At 43.9% G+C, this 17,813-nt stretch overlaps 1 protein-coding gene across 1 annotated transcript in view; it reads left to right on the forward strand.

Annotated features, from left to right (window-relative positions):
- The first annotated feature begins 2,031 nt into the window (after window positions 1–2,031).
- The window catches only part of TMTC1 (transmembrane O-mannosyltransferase targeting cadherins 1), a 259,841-nt gene continuing 244,059 nt past the window's right edge, over window positions 2,032–17,813 (forward strand). The window contains exon 1 of the mRNA XM_027129326.1: window positions 2,032–2,458. Coding sequence (XP_026985127.1) covers window positions 2,157–2,458 — 302 coding nt within the window. The 5' untranslated portion in view covers window positions 2,032–2,156. The remainder of the gene's footprint in view (window positions 2,459–17,813) is intronic.

Below are 17,813 nucleotides of genomic sequence, written 5' to 3' on the forward strand. Positions count from 1 at the left end.
TAACAACTCAGAACAGAACAGGGTGGGCAAGCTGTGCCTCCCACAAGGGTGATTTAAGGGAGAAAAGGCCTGTTCTCTTTAAAAATCTACAATTAGAGGCACTCTTTGGGAGTAAGATATTGTCTCAAGAAAGCCTCTATTAATTGTAGGTAAGGATTGATACATTGGCTTATTACACCTACTATCATTTCAGCAAGGACAAATTCACTGTCTTAGTCAGCTGTTAACTCAGAAGGTTGTTAGACTTTTATGGTATTAATCTTACACACACACACTTACACACGTACACAATTTGAGCAGCTTTGGTCATCCAGCCCAGTACTTAGCATATTGTAGCACAACAAATACTTTCGTATATTTTTATTAAGTTAATGGGCAGGTGAAGAAGAAAGGCTGTAGTGTGTTCTTTGGGGAGATGGTTGACACAGGTGTGTGTAGGGTCTGGATATGAAAGCTACCCAGGGTTAAAAAGTTTTGATGCAAGGATGAATACATTTCTCAGTCACTAATTTCTAAGTCACTAAAAAAAAAGTGAAACGGATAAAAACATCCTGACTTGGAATATATTCGTCTTATTTCATTGAGTTTTCAACTGCTCAGATATATCTTAAATTTTTTAATAAATAAATTGGTGCCCTAAAGAGTCACAAAAACATTCAGTGAGTGTAAGAGTGATTTCTGCCTTTTTTTCTACTCTTTTTTTTTTTTTTTAGATCATCAAAACTCTTAAGGATTTTGGAAGGATGATAATAATATGGCGAATTTTGTATATATTTTAAGTTTCTCTATCTGGATGCATCAGATTCCAGGTAACTTCAATGACACACAGCAATAGAAATTTACAAGGGCCTCAAAGAGTTAACAGATTTTTCAAACCTGGACAAATTCTACTGATCCTCATCTCAACGGTATACTTAGCTTATTTACATATTATAATTAGTATTTTTTAAAAAAGAAAACAACCGTTCAGAAAAACGAAGATGGGAAGCCAAAGCCAGAGGCCTTAAAGCAGTTTGGTTTTTTGTTTTTGTTTTAAATCGTATTGACTTAGCAGGAAGAGTTCAAACACGCTCACAGCGTAGGAAATAATCAGACCCAAGTGACCCACTTAGATGGGAAGAAAAAGTAATTTGCTTGGCATCTCCCAGATTGTTTTAAGAACCGTAGTAAAAAACAAAACGAGGAGGAATGTTTCAGAAGCCAATTCGGAGCCCAAACCCAAACCAAAAATCGAACCTGAGACTTTATAAGGGTGAGCAGAGCAATGGGCGGTAAAGGAAAACAGCCGATGGCTCCTCGGAACAAACCTGGGCAGGGCGGGCAGGAGACGCCCCCGCCAGGGAGACCCTCGCTCGGTTTTCAGAAAGATGCTTCAGAAGCTCCATTTCCCTGCGGTTTCCACCCCCGGAGGCTGCAACCTCTGGTCGCGGGGCGGTGGGGACCGAAAGCCCGGGAAGGAGACCGTGGAGGGGACGACGGGACGCGAGCGCGAAGCGGGGCGGGAGAGCGTGGCCCGCGGGCCGCCCCTGCTGTTGTCCGGGGTGCTGAAAAGCCGGGGACGTCCCGGGCGGCGGCAGCCACTGCTCCCTCCCTGAGGGCGGGGGGGGGGTTCAGGCTGAGCACTTGCTAAGCCCGTCCTGGCCCGGGGCCTGGAGGTGCCCACCAGGAGGCCCTCCCCGGACCCTGCTGGGGTACATGTTGGGAGGCGGAGAGCATCTCGGATGCCCCTTCCCCGCCGCTCCGGGTAGCCCCGCGCGGCGACCCCGCTCCACCTGAGCGCTGACTCTCGCCGCCCGGCGCCGCTGCGCCCGCGGGCTGAGCGCGCAACCAGCCGGGGCGCGGGGGGAGGGTGCGGGACATGGGGGCGAAAGCGGCGCCGGTCCCGGGATTGGGGGGTGGAGGCGATTGAGAGCGGGGCATGCGCAGTGGGGCGGAGGAGGTGGCGATGGCCAGGGGAGGCGGGGGGACTGCTGTTTATTTGCAGCTGGGCCAACTCGGCGGCGCAGGCGGCGGCGGAGCGTGGGGCGCTAGCGGCAGGTCCAGCTGCCGCCGACTATGCCCGAGCCCACCTCCGGGCAGCCGCCGCGCGCCGCCCGGTCCCCGGCTGGGGACGATGCCAGACGCCCGGGAGAGGCCAGGGCAGCGGCGGCGGCGCGATGGTAGTGACAAGCTCTGCCCGAGGCGGCGGCGGGGACCGCGCGCCCTCCAGGCGGCGGGGCTGCGGACTTTCGGCGCCTGGGGCCGCGGCGCTGCTGGTCGGGGCGAGCTGCCTGTGCTACGGCCGCTCCCTGCAGGGCGAGTTCGTGCACGACGACGTGTGGGCGATCGTCAACAACCCCGACGTGCGGCCCGGCGCCCCGCTGCGCTGGGGCATCTTCTCCAACGACTTCTGGGGCAAGGGCATGGCCGAGAACACCAGCCACAAGTCCTACCGGCCGCTCTGCGTCCTCACCTTCAAGTGAGTCCCTCACCCCTTGCTCGCGGCCGCCGCCGTTTCTCCTCAGCCCCAACCCGGGCTGGGAGAAGTTGCGGGACTGGCTTGGGGGCCGTTTCTTTTCTCGCCGCCCCTTCCCCTCCACGCCTCCCTCCTCTCCAGGCTGCCCACGCCCCTCTGCTCAGTGGTCCTCCGCCCGGATGCTTGGGGCTCCCGGGGCGGTTCAGGAGGCGCGGGCCGGGACTTGGAATTGAGTTTCTCGAGAGTCTGCACTCTGGGCGGGCTGGTCTCTGGGGCCAGGGCTGGGAGGGGTCTGGTGGAGCCCACCCGCCTCCGCACAGCTCACCCCCGTGGTACGGTGGCCAAATGAGACCAGCGCGGGCCCAACGAGCTCCGGGCGGGTGGCTGTGGTGGTGAAGCTTCGAAGTTGGGGGTTTCTCAGCGGCTGCTGGTGAGCTGTGCGGACGGGGAGTGTGTCAGCTCCTTGGGAGTCGTGAGCTGCCAGGGCTGGCGTGGGTTTGGGGAGGAGCAGCACAGCGGGCAGAGGCGCTCTCCCGACCTGCAGACTTGGCTGCTCCTGGAGCCTCGCCGATCTTCGGGAAGGGCTCCAGATTTAGACTTTAAAAGGTGCAAAGGAAGGCAGGAAAGCGTGGGATCCTCTGGGGGTCCTGGCGTCCCAGTTGAAGTAGTGTTTCTTTTACAATCTCGGAGTCATGATTCAGCATTTCAAGTGTGAATAAGGTGCAAAGGGAATCGGGAGAACGCCAGGGTTTTGCGGGCTGGAGTATTTTCTTGAATTTAAAAGACGGCTAGCTTCAGGTGGAAGGGGAGAAAGGCTGATGCCAGGGGAGTGCTGGCTCGCGCGTCATGAGCTTGACTCAACTCCTTATAATTTGGCTCAGCATTTAAGCTTAAAATGTGCTGGACAGAACTGTTGAAATAATATTGGTTCAGTAACATCAGCGTTTTAAGCATTTTCCAACGGGTGTAATATGAACCCGTCTTTGTGGTACTGGTCATTCGAGACAGGGTAAACAGCTTGAAAAGCCTGCCCAGGCCGGGAGGCCGAGGTCTCTTGACAGGTGGCTGATAACTTAGAAAAGGAAACCAGAGCGATTGTACTTAATTCTTCAACTGAAAGTTGAATGTTTTAAGGCGGGTGAGGAAATAGCACATTTGACTCTGAAGAGAGTATTTTATAAACATTTATCCTTTTGGAAAGCGGTTTTGTTTTTCAGCTGAAAGATAATCTCAGCTACTAAGTTGCTCAGTCCGTTTTCTCCCTAAATGTTTCTTAAAATGGCACATTCTTAGATGGCACGATATGTGTATAACTTCTAAATTGACCTGCTTTTTCATTTATTACAGAGGTTTGTTGATTAGTTTAAGGTGTGGTAGCTCACAGCATGAGGTGTGCTGGGCTTATAACAGCCACGGAGACCATCTAGGTCCCTCCTCTGAGCTTTTTCCATGTACAAAGATCAGGGTCAAATGCCTGTGCCCACTTGGTGGAGGGTGGGGAAGAGTGTCTTCACTTCTTGACTTTCTAAAAAAAAAATTTTTTTTTAATTCGTGCAGGAGGTGGCAGGGACAGAAGAGAGAGAAGGGGAGGAAAGGAGTAGACAGTGAGGCAAGGCCGTTGATGAAGAGGAAAGCAGGCGGTTGTGCAGAACAGGGGCAAAGGAGAAGGAGAATTGAGGGGGCAGGGGGCACCTCTTCATTTATGATGCTCACTGGTTATAAAAAGCAGCCTGGTTGCTAAGATGCATTGCTCTTTGCAGAGTGTGTCTTACTGGCTGTGTAAGATATGCCTTTTTTTTTTGAGATTGAGTTACAAGTCTAGGGTGCACTAACTGGAAAGTAATAGTGCCTCTTCAGAAAGAGAAATTTAACTAACCTTTCTGTACTCACAGGCATTGATTCGAATAAGATGTGGAGGCTTTCTCATCACAGTCACCTGAGGTGAAACTGCATCTTCCAGCGCAATAGCGTGAGGATGGGCATGTATAAGGGACGCCGTTAACGATGTTAGGCCCACACAACTCTGAAGATTGTTGTAAGGAAGGACAGAAAATCACATTTATTAACTATTCAGTGTGAACCAAGCATTGGCCTAGGAACTTTACATAGATCATGACTTTAATGATTTTTATTTTAGGTAATCGGTGAAAACACAAAGTGGCCTTTGAAATATATTCAAACTATCTTAACTGTATCTTAAGCTTGTTTGAGCAGAAATTTTGAGAATTGAAAACCATTCAATTAATTAATGATTAATTTTGTTGTAAGAACACCTAACGAGATCTGCCATCTTAAATTTTTAAGTGCACAATACAGTATTGTCAGCTATAATGTTGTACAGCCGCTCTGTAGCACTTATTCCTCTAGTATAATTGAAACTATATACCTGTTGAACAGTAACTCTTGGTGCCCCTCTCCTCTCATCCTGCCCTTGGCAACCACCATTTTACTATCTATTTCTATGAGTTTGACTACTTTAGGTACCTCACATAAGTGGACTTCTGCGACTGGCTTATTTCACGTAGCGTAATGCTCTCCAAGTTCTTCCATGTTGTTGCACATTGCAGGATTTCCTCCTTTTTAAGGCTGAATAATATTACATCGTGTATATATATCACTTTTCTTTATCCATTCATCTAACGATAGACACTTAGGTTGTTTTTATATCTTGGTTATTGTGAATAATGCAGTGAACACGGGAGTGCATATATCTCTTCAAGATCCCGATTTCAATTCTTTTGGATATATACCCAGAAGTAGGATTGCTGAATCATATGGTAATTGTATTTTTAATTTTTTGAGAAAACTCTATCCTGTTTTCCATGGTGGCTGCACCATTTTACTTTCTAGCCAATAGTGTACAAGGGTTCCAAATTCTTCACATCCTTGCCAATGCTTACCTCTTTTTTTTCATAAAAGCCAACCTAACAGGAGTGAGGTGATAACTCATTGTGGTTTTGATTTGCATGATTAGTGCATGATTTGCATGATTAGATTTTGATGATTAGTGATGTAAGCATCTTTCCAAGTACCTATTGGCCATTTGTATGTCTTCTTTGGAAAAATGTCTATTCAAGTTCTTTGCCCATTCTAAAATCAGGTTATTTACTTTCTTCTGCTTTAAGTTGTAGGAATTCCTTATGTATTTTAGATATTAACAACATATCAGATATTTGGTTTGCACATATTTTCTCCTCTTCTGTAGGTTGCCTTTTCACTCTGTTGATTTGTTTCCTTTGCTGTGCAAAGGCTTTATGGTTTGATGTAGTCCCACTTGTCTAATTTTGCTTTTATTGTTTGTACTTTTGTTATCACATCTAAGAAACCACTGCCAAACCTAACATCATGAAGTTTTTCCCCTGTGTTTTTCTTCTAGGAGTTTTATAGTTTCAGGTCTTACATATAAATTTTTGATACATTTTTGGGTTGATTTTTGTGTATGTTGTAAGATAAGGGTCTAGTTTCATTCTTTTGCATGTGGATAACCAGTTTTCCCAATACCATTTATTGAAGAGACTGTACTTTCCCCGTTGTGTATTCTTGGAACCCTTGTTAAAGATCATTTGACACATATATGTGGGTTAATTTCTCTATTCTTTTCCATTGGTCTATATGTCTGTTTTTATGCCAGTACTGTACTGTTTTAATTACTGTAACATTGGAATATATTTTGCAGTCAGGAAGTGTGGTACCTTTAGCTTTGTTCTTCTTGATCTATTCAGGTTCTTTTGTGGTCAGTATGAAATTTATGATTTTTTTCTTTTTCTGTAAAAAATGCCTTGGGATTTTGATAGGGATTACATTGAATCTGTAGATGGCTTTGGGTGATATGGACATTTTAACAATATCAAGTCTTCCCATTCATGAACATCGGATGTCTTTCCATTTATTTGTGTCTTTAATTTCTCTCATCAGTGATTTGTAGTTGTAAGTGTATACGTTTTTCATCTCTTTGGTTAAGTTTATTCCTAAGTATTTGATTCTTTTTGATGCTATAGTAAATGAGATTGTTTTCTTAATTTTGGATAGTTCATTCTTAGTGTATAGAAATATGGCTGATGTTTGTATGCTGATTTTTGTATCCTGCAACTTTACTGAATTTGTGTATTAGTTCTGATAGATTTTTGGTGGCATCTTTAGGGTTTCTGCATATAAGATCATGTCATCTGTAAACAGTGATAATTCTACTTCCTCCTTTCTGATTTAGATATCTTTTATTTATTTTCCTTGCCTAATTGCTCTACCTAGGACTTCCAGTTCTATGCTGAATAGAAATGACAAGCGTGGGCATTCATGCCTTGTTCCTGATCTTAGGAGGAAAATTTTCAGTTTTTCACTGTTGAATATGATGTTAGCTGTGGCCTATTCATAAATGTTCTTTATTATGTTGAGGTAAATTTCCTATAAACCTAGTTTGTTGAGAGTTTTTTACCATTAAAGTGTGTTGAATTTCATCAGATGTTTTTTTCTGCATCTATTTACGATGATCATGTGATCTTTATTGTTCACTTTGTTAATGTAGTGTATCACATTAACTGACTTGCGTATGTTGAGCCATCTTGGCACCCCAGTGATAAAAGCCATCATGGTGTATGATTTTTTTTAATGTGTCGTTGAATTTGGTTTGCTAGTATTTTGTTGTGGATTTTTGCATCTGTGTTCATCAGGGAAATTGGCCTATACTTTTCTTTTCTTGTAGTGTCTTTATCTGGCTTTGCAAACCCATTTTTTAAAAAACACGTTGAATTTTGAGATAATTGTACATTCCCATGCAACTGTAAGTAATAATATAGAAATCCGTCATATCCTTTATCCATTTTCCCTGGTGGTAACATCTTGCATAACTATAGTACACAGTCACAACCAGGGGGTTGACATAGATACAATCCACAGTTTTTATTCAGGTTTCATCAGTTTTACATATATTCTTATTCTTCTTGTTGAATGTATATTTAGTCTATGCAGTTTTATCATGTGAGCCTACCATCTCAGTCAAGATATAGAATAGTTCTATCACAAAGAGCCTTCATGTTTTCCTATCATAGCTATAGACACCTAATTGATAACAGCTACTAATATGTACTCCATCTCTATGTAATTTTGTCATTTCAAGAATGTTCCATTTAGAACCATACAGAGTGTAAACTTTGCGACTTTTTTGCACTCGGAATAATTCTCTGGAGTTTATTCAGATTGTTGCATGTATCAGTATTTCATTCCATTTTATTGCTCAGTAATATTCCATTGAATGCATGTATCACAGTGTGTTTAGTTATTCATCTGTTAAAGGACTTCTGGGTTGTTTCCAGGTTTTAGCTATTACAAATAGTGCCACTACAAACATTCATTTACAGGTTTTTATGTGAACATAAGTAGTTGTTTCTCTGGGATACATGTTCAGGAGTACAATTGCTGGGTCATATGGTAGTTGCATGTTTAGTTTTTTAAGAAACTGATAAACTGTTTTCCATCCATCCTATCAGCAGTGTATGTTTCTCTGCTTCCTCACCAGATTTGGTATTGTCACTGTTTTTTATTGTAGCCATTCTGGTAGGTGTGAAGTTGTGGCTTTAATTAGCATTTCCCTAATGGCTGATGGTGTTAAATTTTTTTTCATGTGTCTATTTGCCTTCTGTATGTCCTCTTTGTTAAACTATCTCTTCATATTTTTTGTTGATTCTCTAAATGGATCTTTTTCTAAATGTCGAGTTTTGCGGTTTCTTTATACATATTAGATATAAATCCTTTGTCAGATATGTGGTTGGTAAATATTTCCTTCTACTCTATAGGTAGTCTTTTGAGCTTCTTAACAGGGTTTTTCCCTGTGCAAAACTCAAACTGATTTTTTTTATTAAAAGTATTATCTTTGATTTAGTGAATGAATGTCACACATACTAACGGCTGGAAATTCCCTTAAGAATAAACAATAAAAAAATTATTTATTTATTTATAAAGATGTGTAATGCTTTTTTTTTTCTTCTTTTTAATTTTTTGGCTGCACCAAAGATCCGTACTGGGGATCTTAGTTCCCTGACCAGGGATCAAACCTTTGCCCCCTGAGGTGGAATCTTAGCCGCTGGACCACCGGGGAAGTCCCTGTAATGCTTGTTATTATAAAGGTACTTACTTGTGTAGAAAGAGACTATTCACAGTTTTTCTCACATAAGAAATGGGCAGCAGTTGAAGTGAGGAAATGGATTATTAGAATGTCTCCTTTTACCAGTTTGGAGGGCAGGGCACAATGGAAAATGAAGGCAGCTTATGAAGGTGCAGTGATTTGTATCATATCAATTTAGCTAACTGGAACTGCGACTTAGAAATTCCTTTCCTGTGTTGTACAGGGCAAGGGCTGGACAGGAGAAATTTCTTCAAGGTTTGGAAAGTGAAGGTGAAGTGGTTACCGACGAGGATTCTTGGCCTCCTTAATCAATAGAAATTGAACTGAGGCCAGACAAATTCAGGCAAGGCTTTACCGGGGCCCCTGCTGCAGCAGGGGGCAGTGAGAACAAGCAACAGGTTCCCTTGCCTGTTCTCGCTTCCAGAGGGGGGCCAGCTTGTTCCTTACATGGGGTGAGGGTAGGAGTGTGTCCAGGGGTCAGGCCAGAGGGGTGACTTAGGTGGTTTGCCCACCCATTAGGTGGTGTCCGGTGCAGGGGGCGTGCACAGCGTCCTGCTTGTGCTCAGGGCCCTTCAAAAGTGGCAGTTGGGTTTTTGGTCTCTTTGAATGTTTTATCCAGAATTTGCCCCAGCTGGGCATGCAAGCAGTTATTTTTAGTCCCATATAGTTTCTTTGTATTTTGTTGCTCAAGGAGAGGTTTCTCCAGGTGCAAGCATTGCAGCCCTACAGCAAAGGGTCTCAGGTTCCAGCCTGTCTCAAAGTGGCCATGTTCCCAAAAGTGCAGTCCCACTGCTCACCGCTGGAAAGCCAGTACTTGAGAGGAAAGGTTGGTGGAAAAGAAAGTTTGCTTATTTCGGAGGCGACAACTGGGGGAGAAGGTGGACCCATGTCCAAAGTCCAACTCCCCACTGACAATCAGCGGACAGGAGCTTTTAAAGGGGTGTTTCAGGGATGTATAGGCGGAGGGAGGGGGCCGTGTACAGGAACAGCACAATCAGCTCTGACAGTCATCTTGAACTTGGTCATGCGGTGGTGGTCTGATCAGCATCATCTTGATTGTTTTAAACACAGGGTCAGTCCCAGGGTTGGTTTGTGCCCATTTCTTTGAGGCCAGTTCTTGGAATTGTGGCAGTTTATGTGATGGCTACAGTCTGGTCATCATGTAGTTAACTTCTTCCACCTGATGGGGGTTTCAATATTTACAAAACAGCTCAAAAGATATGGCTCAGGATATTATCTATAGCCCTTGAGGAGGAACTAAAAGTCCTTGACTTTGCTTAATGACTAAACTATTTAGTCTTGTTTGACTGCTTTCCTTTGCTTCTGCATTTTCTCACTTCTCTGATTAAATTTTTTCTTTGACTAAAGATTTTCTACAGACAAAAGGCGTGCGGAGGACATGGGGTCGGGGTGAGGTGGGGTCTGTCCTGGGAAGGCCACATAGGGTCCTGTTCTGTTTCAGCCATGTACCCACTCAGAAGGTGTGTGTAGGTTTGGTGTGTCGCAGCTCATGCTGGTTGCCCCAGGCTTGCTGAGTAACCTGCTCTGGTGTGCAACAGCAGCTAATTCTGCAGCTCCTCCGGAATTCTCCAGATCTCCTTTAGCTACTTGGAATCATAGTGCAGGTATGTGTGCAGCACTGTGGAGACTGCTGGCCTGTTTGCAAGCCACTCCCATAGTTAAAGTTGGAGCCTAGGAGGCTGCAAGAAACAGAAGTGTATTCTAGTTAATCTTTGTGGGTTCCAGTCCCTCCTTCCTTTCCCCTACTTCAAGTCCATCCTTCCTTCTCGAATGCCTGCCCTGCTGGCGTTCCACTTGTTATAGACACAGGAGCAGCAGCCTTGCATAGGCTATGTAAGGAGTTCCCATGATTGTGGAAGGTCAAAACTCTGCAGCAAATTCCTGCTGCTGTATCATTCCTGATCTGCTTCTCTGGTCAAACTTTAACTGATACAAATAATAATTTCTTTGTGTTGCTTGAAGTGAATTTAGAATTCTAATGAATTTCTGTCTCAAGTCAAATCTTCTGTTCAGTCTTTTCATAATCTCATTTCCAAGGACACACAGGAATATTTTTGGACTGTTGTAGAGCAGAATCAAAACATCTGTGAAAACTTAATCTGCAGCAGTAACCTTTTTTATTTTTCTTCTTTATCCTTCACTGGCCATGACATGTTTTTCACTGTGGAATCAGGTGAAGCACATTAAGTCACTTTGTAGACACTGAATTGACACAGAACCAAACCTCGTAATGCCCATAACGCCCACCTTGAAAAATGGTCCTGATTGATATAAAAGGTGCTTAGCTTTTAAAATTTTATTTCCTTTCTACCCCCCTTTCTCTTGAGGAGAAGCTCCTGCTGGATTGTTAGCGGTGCCATTCCATATCAAGAAGCAAGGAGAAGCTTCCTTCAACAAGAAAGGACCAGCGGTTTTTCCATGTTAATGATGGGGAAGCGAAGGCAAATTAAATGACCTCAATTCTCTTTCCAGGTTTAGGCTGTTGAATCATAGTATTCTACTAGTTCGCTATAAAGTTTTATTTTATTGAAGGCTCTGATGGTAATATAAACCAGATGAGTGAAAGTGGCTGGTTTAAAATGTCAGAGTTAAAAAATAGAATATCTTAATATGTGCAGCTGTAAGGATTTGCAACATTTTAATGTTTAGATCTTGAGAGTTTTTTTGCATCAGTTTGCATCTTCTAGTCACAAATGATATGCCAACCATGAAAATCAACTCTAACCGCTGTGCCCAAAACCTGAAAGAAATGGTTTGATTTGACCTCTATGGGAATTCATTTTGAGATAGTCTATTGCTACAAGACATAATTCTGTTTTCTAAGTCTGTGATAGGAGACAAGTGAAGACTGTTTAGGATGTTTGACTAGATTGTCTAGGATGTTCAGTGATGGATGTAGTTAAGGAAAAATGTGATTGGAGGCAATAAAGATTTTATAGAGAAAAATGAATAAAAGAAGTCCTCTGAAAATTTCATGCCAAACTAAGTTTATCTTAGAAACCCCAAGACGAGGAGGTTAGCATCCTTGCCTGTTAGGATATGCTTTAGATGTAAGATAGCCTTTAGGCTACAGTCTGTCTGGTGGTGTAGGAGGGATAGAAAATGAGAGGAATATATTTCTGTATCATGAGGGTATTTTTTGTGTGTGTGTGTGGTATGCTCTCACACATCTCACTATCGTGGCCTCTCTCACTATCGTGGCCTCTCTCACTGTCGTGGCCTCTCTCACTATCGTGGCCTCTCCCGTTGCGGAGCACAGGCTCCGGACGCGCAGGCTCAGCAGCCATGGCTCACGGGCCCAGCCGCTCTGCGGCATGTGGGATCTTCCCGGACCGGGGCATGAACCCGTGTCCCCTGCATCGGCAGGCGGACTCTCAACCACTGCGCCACCAGGGAAGCCCCAAACATATATACCTTTGAAAGAAAAAAACATTTGCTAAAAATTGACAGCTCAGTTATAGGTATAACTAACTATATTATATTTGGTGTTGATCTGTTCATTTTTGTTATTTACTGCCTCACTTCTGGAAGATTTTTCTTCTGGGACTTGCTTCCTTCTGTGGTCACTGATCTTCCTGCCCTCAGTTTCCTCACCCTTTCTTTGATGCAGTCGCTACTCTGAGTACTATGTGACAACAGAGACTGTAACGGCCTCCTCCTGACCGGCTCCCTTTTGCCTGACCCCTCCCTACAGCTTCCTCAGCCAGGTGAGGATGAGTTTTGCTTTGGCCTCAGGGCACCATCTCCCTGCTGCACTTTTGTTTACATTGGTGCCTTGGAACGCATCCTTTGGTTCTTTATATACATGAAGTGATGACGAGTTGCTGATTTATTCCTGGTCCTGGAGGGAATGCAAAAGAAGAGCAACTAAAATGATTAAGGGCCTAAGGGATTCTCCTTAGAGGAAAAACGAGAAGAACCAGATGTCGTTGTTTATTGGCTGAATGATCTAAGACTATGGAAAGCATTTAGAAGTATGAGAGCTGTAATGAAGGCAGGAGGTAAGAAGAAGAAAAATGAACGGGGATATAGGAAGATGGGAGAACTAGAACCGGGCTGTGGAAAGTCACCCGGAAGGTGTTGGAGAACCCATCATTTGAGACACCAAAAACAGAAGATGAGGGGTACATTTAATTTTTTCTTTTCCCAGGTTTATAGTCTTACTGGAAAAGAATGTATGTTGTGTTGCTGCTGAGAAAACTGGATATTTTCTGGCAAGCATGGCAACCATATGCAGCCTTACCTTAAGCTTTGAGACCTGGGTATTGTTGTTCTGAGTATCACCTGTCTTGAATCACTGGGTTGCTTAGGGCAGACCTCTGGGCTCCATCTCAGATCTGCTGGCTTAAAATATCTTGGGATGGGATTAGGGAATCAGCAGTTGCAACTAGCACACTGGTGATTGAGAATCCAGGGAAGCACTGGGACTCAGTGGAAGTCTATGTTTAATGAGGTTGAGATGCCCAAATCTCCCTGCATGGCAGAGAAAGGACTCCAGAAGCTCACTGAGATAGGAATGTCGGGGTGCATTTATCACCTCGTCTGCACACACCTCACCCCCACCCTCTACTGCATTCCCTGAGAGGGCCAGGTGCTTCTCCCTTCATTGAGACATTGAGAAATACATTAGTGAGGGAGTGCCTGCAAGGTTGGGAAGCTCTGTGTCGGCTCTTTTCTGTAGGCCGAGTGTGATGTGGGAGATGCTGCCATTGAGGTGGGTTTTCCGACTCCACTGGGGGTGATGGGAACCTGGAGTTCCAGAGGCCAAGTGACAGAGCTTAGCTGCCAAAGACTAGGTGAGAGCATTTGCTATGACAGGCATGAGGATGCGGTGATAATCAGAATGTTTTGACCCACAGGGATCATTGGTGGTGGCATGAAGTAGTCAGGCGGCCCTCTTAAATGTTACTTGATCTATATACCAGGAAAATTGCAGGTTCAGGGCCCAGAACTAGACACGAGTCACGGCGATGGAACATCACGACCTCTCACGCAGTTTCCAGACCCCTGCCAGTTCATTGACGTACGGCTGTTTGACTGAAATAGAGTTGGGGTCCCCTTGAGGAGGGACCCTAGTATATTCCCTAGTAGAAGTCTCTTGCAGAGATACAGGCTGTTTTTATTTTTTTCCTAAACCAGAGGTATTTTTCAAAGAAGAAAACTAAAAGACAGTAATGGGCTTTACCTAGAGCTCTAGGCTGTGAGGTGTGCATTGCTGGATGAGGGACAACCAATGACTTTCTTCTCCTCTCCTACCCCTCCTCCTGTGGCTGCTTGATGCCAAACTGTGTGACCCTGTGACCTTTCCTGGGAACAGGTGCCTTCCAGTTGCTGTGAGCTCAGTATGGCCCACCCCCTTTCTGGGCACTTTTACGAAGAGGCCGAGGATTTCAGACAGAGACGGGGCTCTTTACGTTCTGTTTGCCAAAATCTGGAAGGCTTTCAGCCAGTAGGCATGACTATTAAGATTATTTTAGAAGAAAACGTTGTTTTACTTCCTATTGCTTGGCCTACCTTTATATGAGAAAGGAAGGCTAAATCAAATAAAGTTAGAGATTCTTTGAATAGAAAGAGAAAGATGATCTTTTCCAACTTCCAACTTCATGTAAGTTTATTTGTTCGTCCAGTAAACCTTCACTTAGAATCTACTGTGTGCTAAGTGAGATGGATACAGTGACAAAAAATTAATTTCTAAAAATGTATGAAAATGCTCATAACATTTGAGGAGTGTAGTAAAAGAGTTTTAAAAAACTGATTAAATTCTTTGATGGAAGTACGTTCAGGGTGACGTGGAACCTGAGAGACTGTCCTCTTTAGGTGGTGTTTAAGGTAGGCTGTTATCGCATCTCTGTGTGGACATTTCTGGTTATCCCAAACACCGATTCTAGTTTTAGATCTTACATCTTTCTCTGAGCTGAAGTCTGCCTCTCAGTAGTTAGTTAGCAGGCCCCGTGGCAAACTGTGAGTACTTGAACCACCTAAATGGGCACCCAGGTATGTCCATGCAGCCACGGAGGCCCAGAGTTGCCAGGTCTTCTAATATTTGAAGAGAAGCTGGAAGTTTTTATATGAAATCACCTGTTTTATTGTGTGACGAGCATGCACCAGGCACTGTGCTAGATACTGGGGATGTAGCCATGAATATGTCAGAGAGCCTTTCCCCTGGAGAACTTGGTATCATTTCTGTCTGCCACCTTTCTCCAGGCTGAGTGTCCCCCATTTCCTCAAACCTATCTCCCTGAGACATCACTTAGAGACCCTTCCCCCAGCATCCTGGAGCTGTCCTGTGAAGGTGCTCTGGTTGAAGTAGCGCCCTGAGGGGCTGCTGCCCCACACTGGACACCACCCACGTTCCCTTTCCCACTTGCACAGAGAATGCCTCCCTCTTCCTTATCTCTGTACCTGGTAGGTTCTCCTACTGCTAGAATTCTCTCACTTTTAATCATCTTTCTCTGTTTCTCCTCTCTTTCACCTGCTATGCTGTTAACTCTTCAGTAGCCAATGCTGTGTCTTCTCTTTGTATCTCTGGGCTCCACGTTATACCTGGCATCTAGCAGTTGCTCAATAAATATCTGTTGGAGTGAATTGAAATGAAAAATATTGACTTAGGCGGTTCCCTGACTGTCTATTGGTAGTTTGGTCTGTTTCGGTAACCAGGACACAGTAACTCGGAGCTTAGGATAGACTAACAGCCCTTGGACATACCATGTGTAGAGTTTTAATCTGGATTGCGAATATCTTGTTCTCTTTTATGTCCAAATGTGGGTCTTTGCTGTTACCCATATTCTGTCGAATCCTCTTAGAATGAAGTAACAACTTCAAGCATTTAAATTCTTTGTGAAACTCAGTCTCCCAGTACAGTAACTAACTCTCCTTCCCAGATACAGGCCTTCTGCAGGTTTGGTTGGCATATACTATAGATTCGTTTAAGATTTTGGTAAAAATATTGAACAGCTCAGAGATATTATCAGAACCTGTGACGTACCCTGGAGGTCTCCATCCGAGGAGACATTGATTTACTATTCACCGCTCTTTGTGTGTGCTCAAACCTGTCTTATTCTGTCTTGTATGCAAGGAGATCCTGAGAGAGTCTGATAAATGTCTTTGTTAAAATAAAGATGTCACGCATCTATCACATCCCGTCTCCTATTAACATGTGAATTAGTCAGTTAACTCCCTTTTTGTGAACCCCTGTTGGTGCCCAGAATCAGATTCTTTTTCCAGGGCTCACAAATAGAATAAGTTCTAAAATTTTGTCATCATTTCATCTTAAGCTCACTTGTCTATAATTTGGAGAGTTCTTTCTCCGTCTTTTAGACATTTAGAAAACTCTCCTAATTCTAGATTTTTGGTGATTTCTCAAAGCTTAGATTTACTAGTGTCAGGTACCATGTGAGAGGCTTTCACACTGCTACCTCATCACTGCAGTGGTTCCCCATTCAGCAATTAAAAAAACATATTTTGGCATCTACTTGAATTCACTTAAAACACCAGGCACTCTGTCCTAACCAATTTCCAGATATAATCTATATGGATAACATCTGCATATTTTCAGATATGATACATATGGACACAAAGGTGACTCATGCCTACTATTTTATATCATTTTGGAAGGGGAAAGGAATGTATGTTAATTACCTCATAAAAGTGTGGTAATATAGTACGGTCGGTCGTCTTCAGTGATGCTTTTTACTTTCCAAATGGTTGAATAACAAATAAATTAGAAAAATAATAGGTCTTTTGTTTTCTTTTTAGAAACAGTGCTATTATTTGTAATCCAGAGTTATGATCTAAAGTATAATATGTGTGGGAATAGTCAAATCCATAAGGGTTTTGGTTTATTAGGTGTCTTTCCTTCTCTGTATTGCCGTTTTTGTAATTAACACAGTGAGGTGCATCTTTTAGATTGACAGGGCCATTTCCATCTCTTCCTCTACTCACACTCACAAGACTTCTTGTGGGAGTTTGCTCCCACACCAAGCAATTCTCCGACACCTGCTGGGTGTCCTAGAATTCGATTCAGTCCTGACACTCCCTACCTGGAGTTAGCATCAGATCCGCCCAGGGAAGGGCTTGGTTCTACACGATTGCCCCACTTCAGACACCAGTCGCAAGTACTGGGTCCCCAGGTTACCCCCATTTATGTCTGACCTGGCTACAAGTTGGGGGTTCCCAGAACCCCCTCCTCAGCTTTGATAATTTGCTGTAATGGCTCACAGAACTCAGAGAAACACTTAGTTTACCAGTTTATTACATAAAGAAGGATATGATAAAGTGTACAGATAAACAGCCGGGTGAAGGGATGCACAGACTAAGGTCTGGAGGGTCCTGAGTGCAGAAGCTTCTGTCCCTGTGGAGTTGGGCTGCATCACTCTCTGGGCATGTTGATGTGTTCACCAACCTGGAAGCTCTCTGAACCCCATAGTTCAGGGAATTTTATGGAAGCTTCATCACGTAGGCATGATCGATTATTAACTCAGCCTCCCTCACCTATGCCCTCCCTGAGGATGGGGGTAGGGCTGAAAGTTCCAAGCTTATAATCGCACGTGATCTTTCTCGTGACCAGCCCCCATCCTGAAGCCATCCAGGAGCCCAGTAAAAGTCACCTCATTAGAACAAAAGACACTCCTATCTCCCAGGGAATCCAAGGGATTTAGGAGCTCTGTGTCAGGAACCAGGGCCAAAGACCAAGGATTAGAACAAAAGGTGCTCCCATTGCTCTTATCACTTAGGAAATTGCAAGGAATTTACGAGCCCAGTGCCAGGAACTTGGGGGCAGAGACCAAATATTAAAACAAAAGACGTTCCTAGCACGCGTATCACTTCGGAAATTACAAAGGTTTTAGGGCCTCTGACCAGGAGTTGGGATGAAGATCAAAATATATATTTCTTACTATATCACAATATCACATATATATGTATATATATTTTTGAATACTTTTCTGGTTATTTCCTTACAGAAAATTCCTAGAAGTGGAATTTTTGGCCAAAAGTTGTATAATTTTTAAAGCCTTTGATACATGTCGACAACCTAGAGACCTTTCAGTTTGGGCACCCACCTACCACATGTGAGATTGCCTGTTTTCTCTCATTGAGATGGGTGTGAATGAATTTTAAATGAATGGCTTAGCTGGTCTGGAAAACTCAGCCTGATGAAGTGAGAAACAGTGTAAAATCAACCTCAGGGGGGTGGGCTGTCAGGGAACTGCACCCCCGTTC

Source organism: Aethalodelphis obliquidens, unplaced genomic scaffold (assembly GCF_003676395.1).
Source record: "Aethalodelphis obliquidens isolate GAN/ISIS:26980383/991018 unplaced genomic scaffold, ASM367639v1 scaffold36, whole genome shotgun sequence".
Taxonomy (NCBI): domain Eukaryota; kingdom Metazoa; phylum Chordata; class Mammalia; order Artiodactyla; family Delphinidae; genus Aethalodelphis; species Aethalodelphis obliquidens.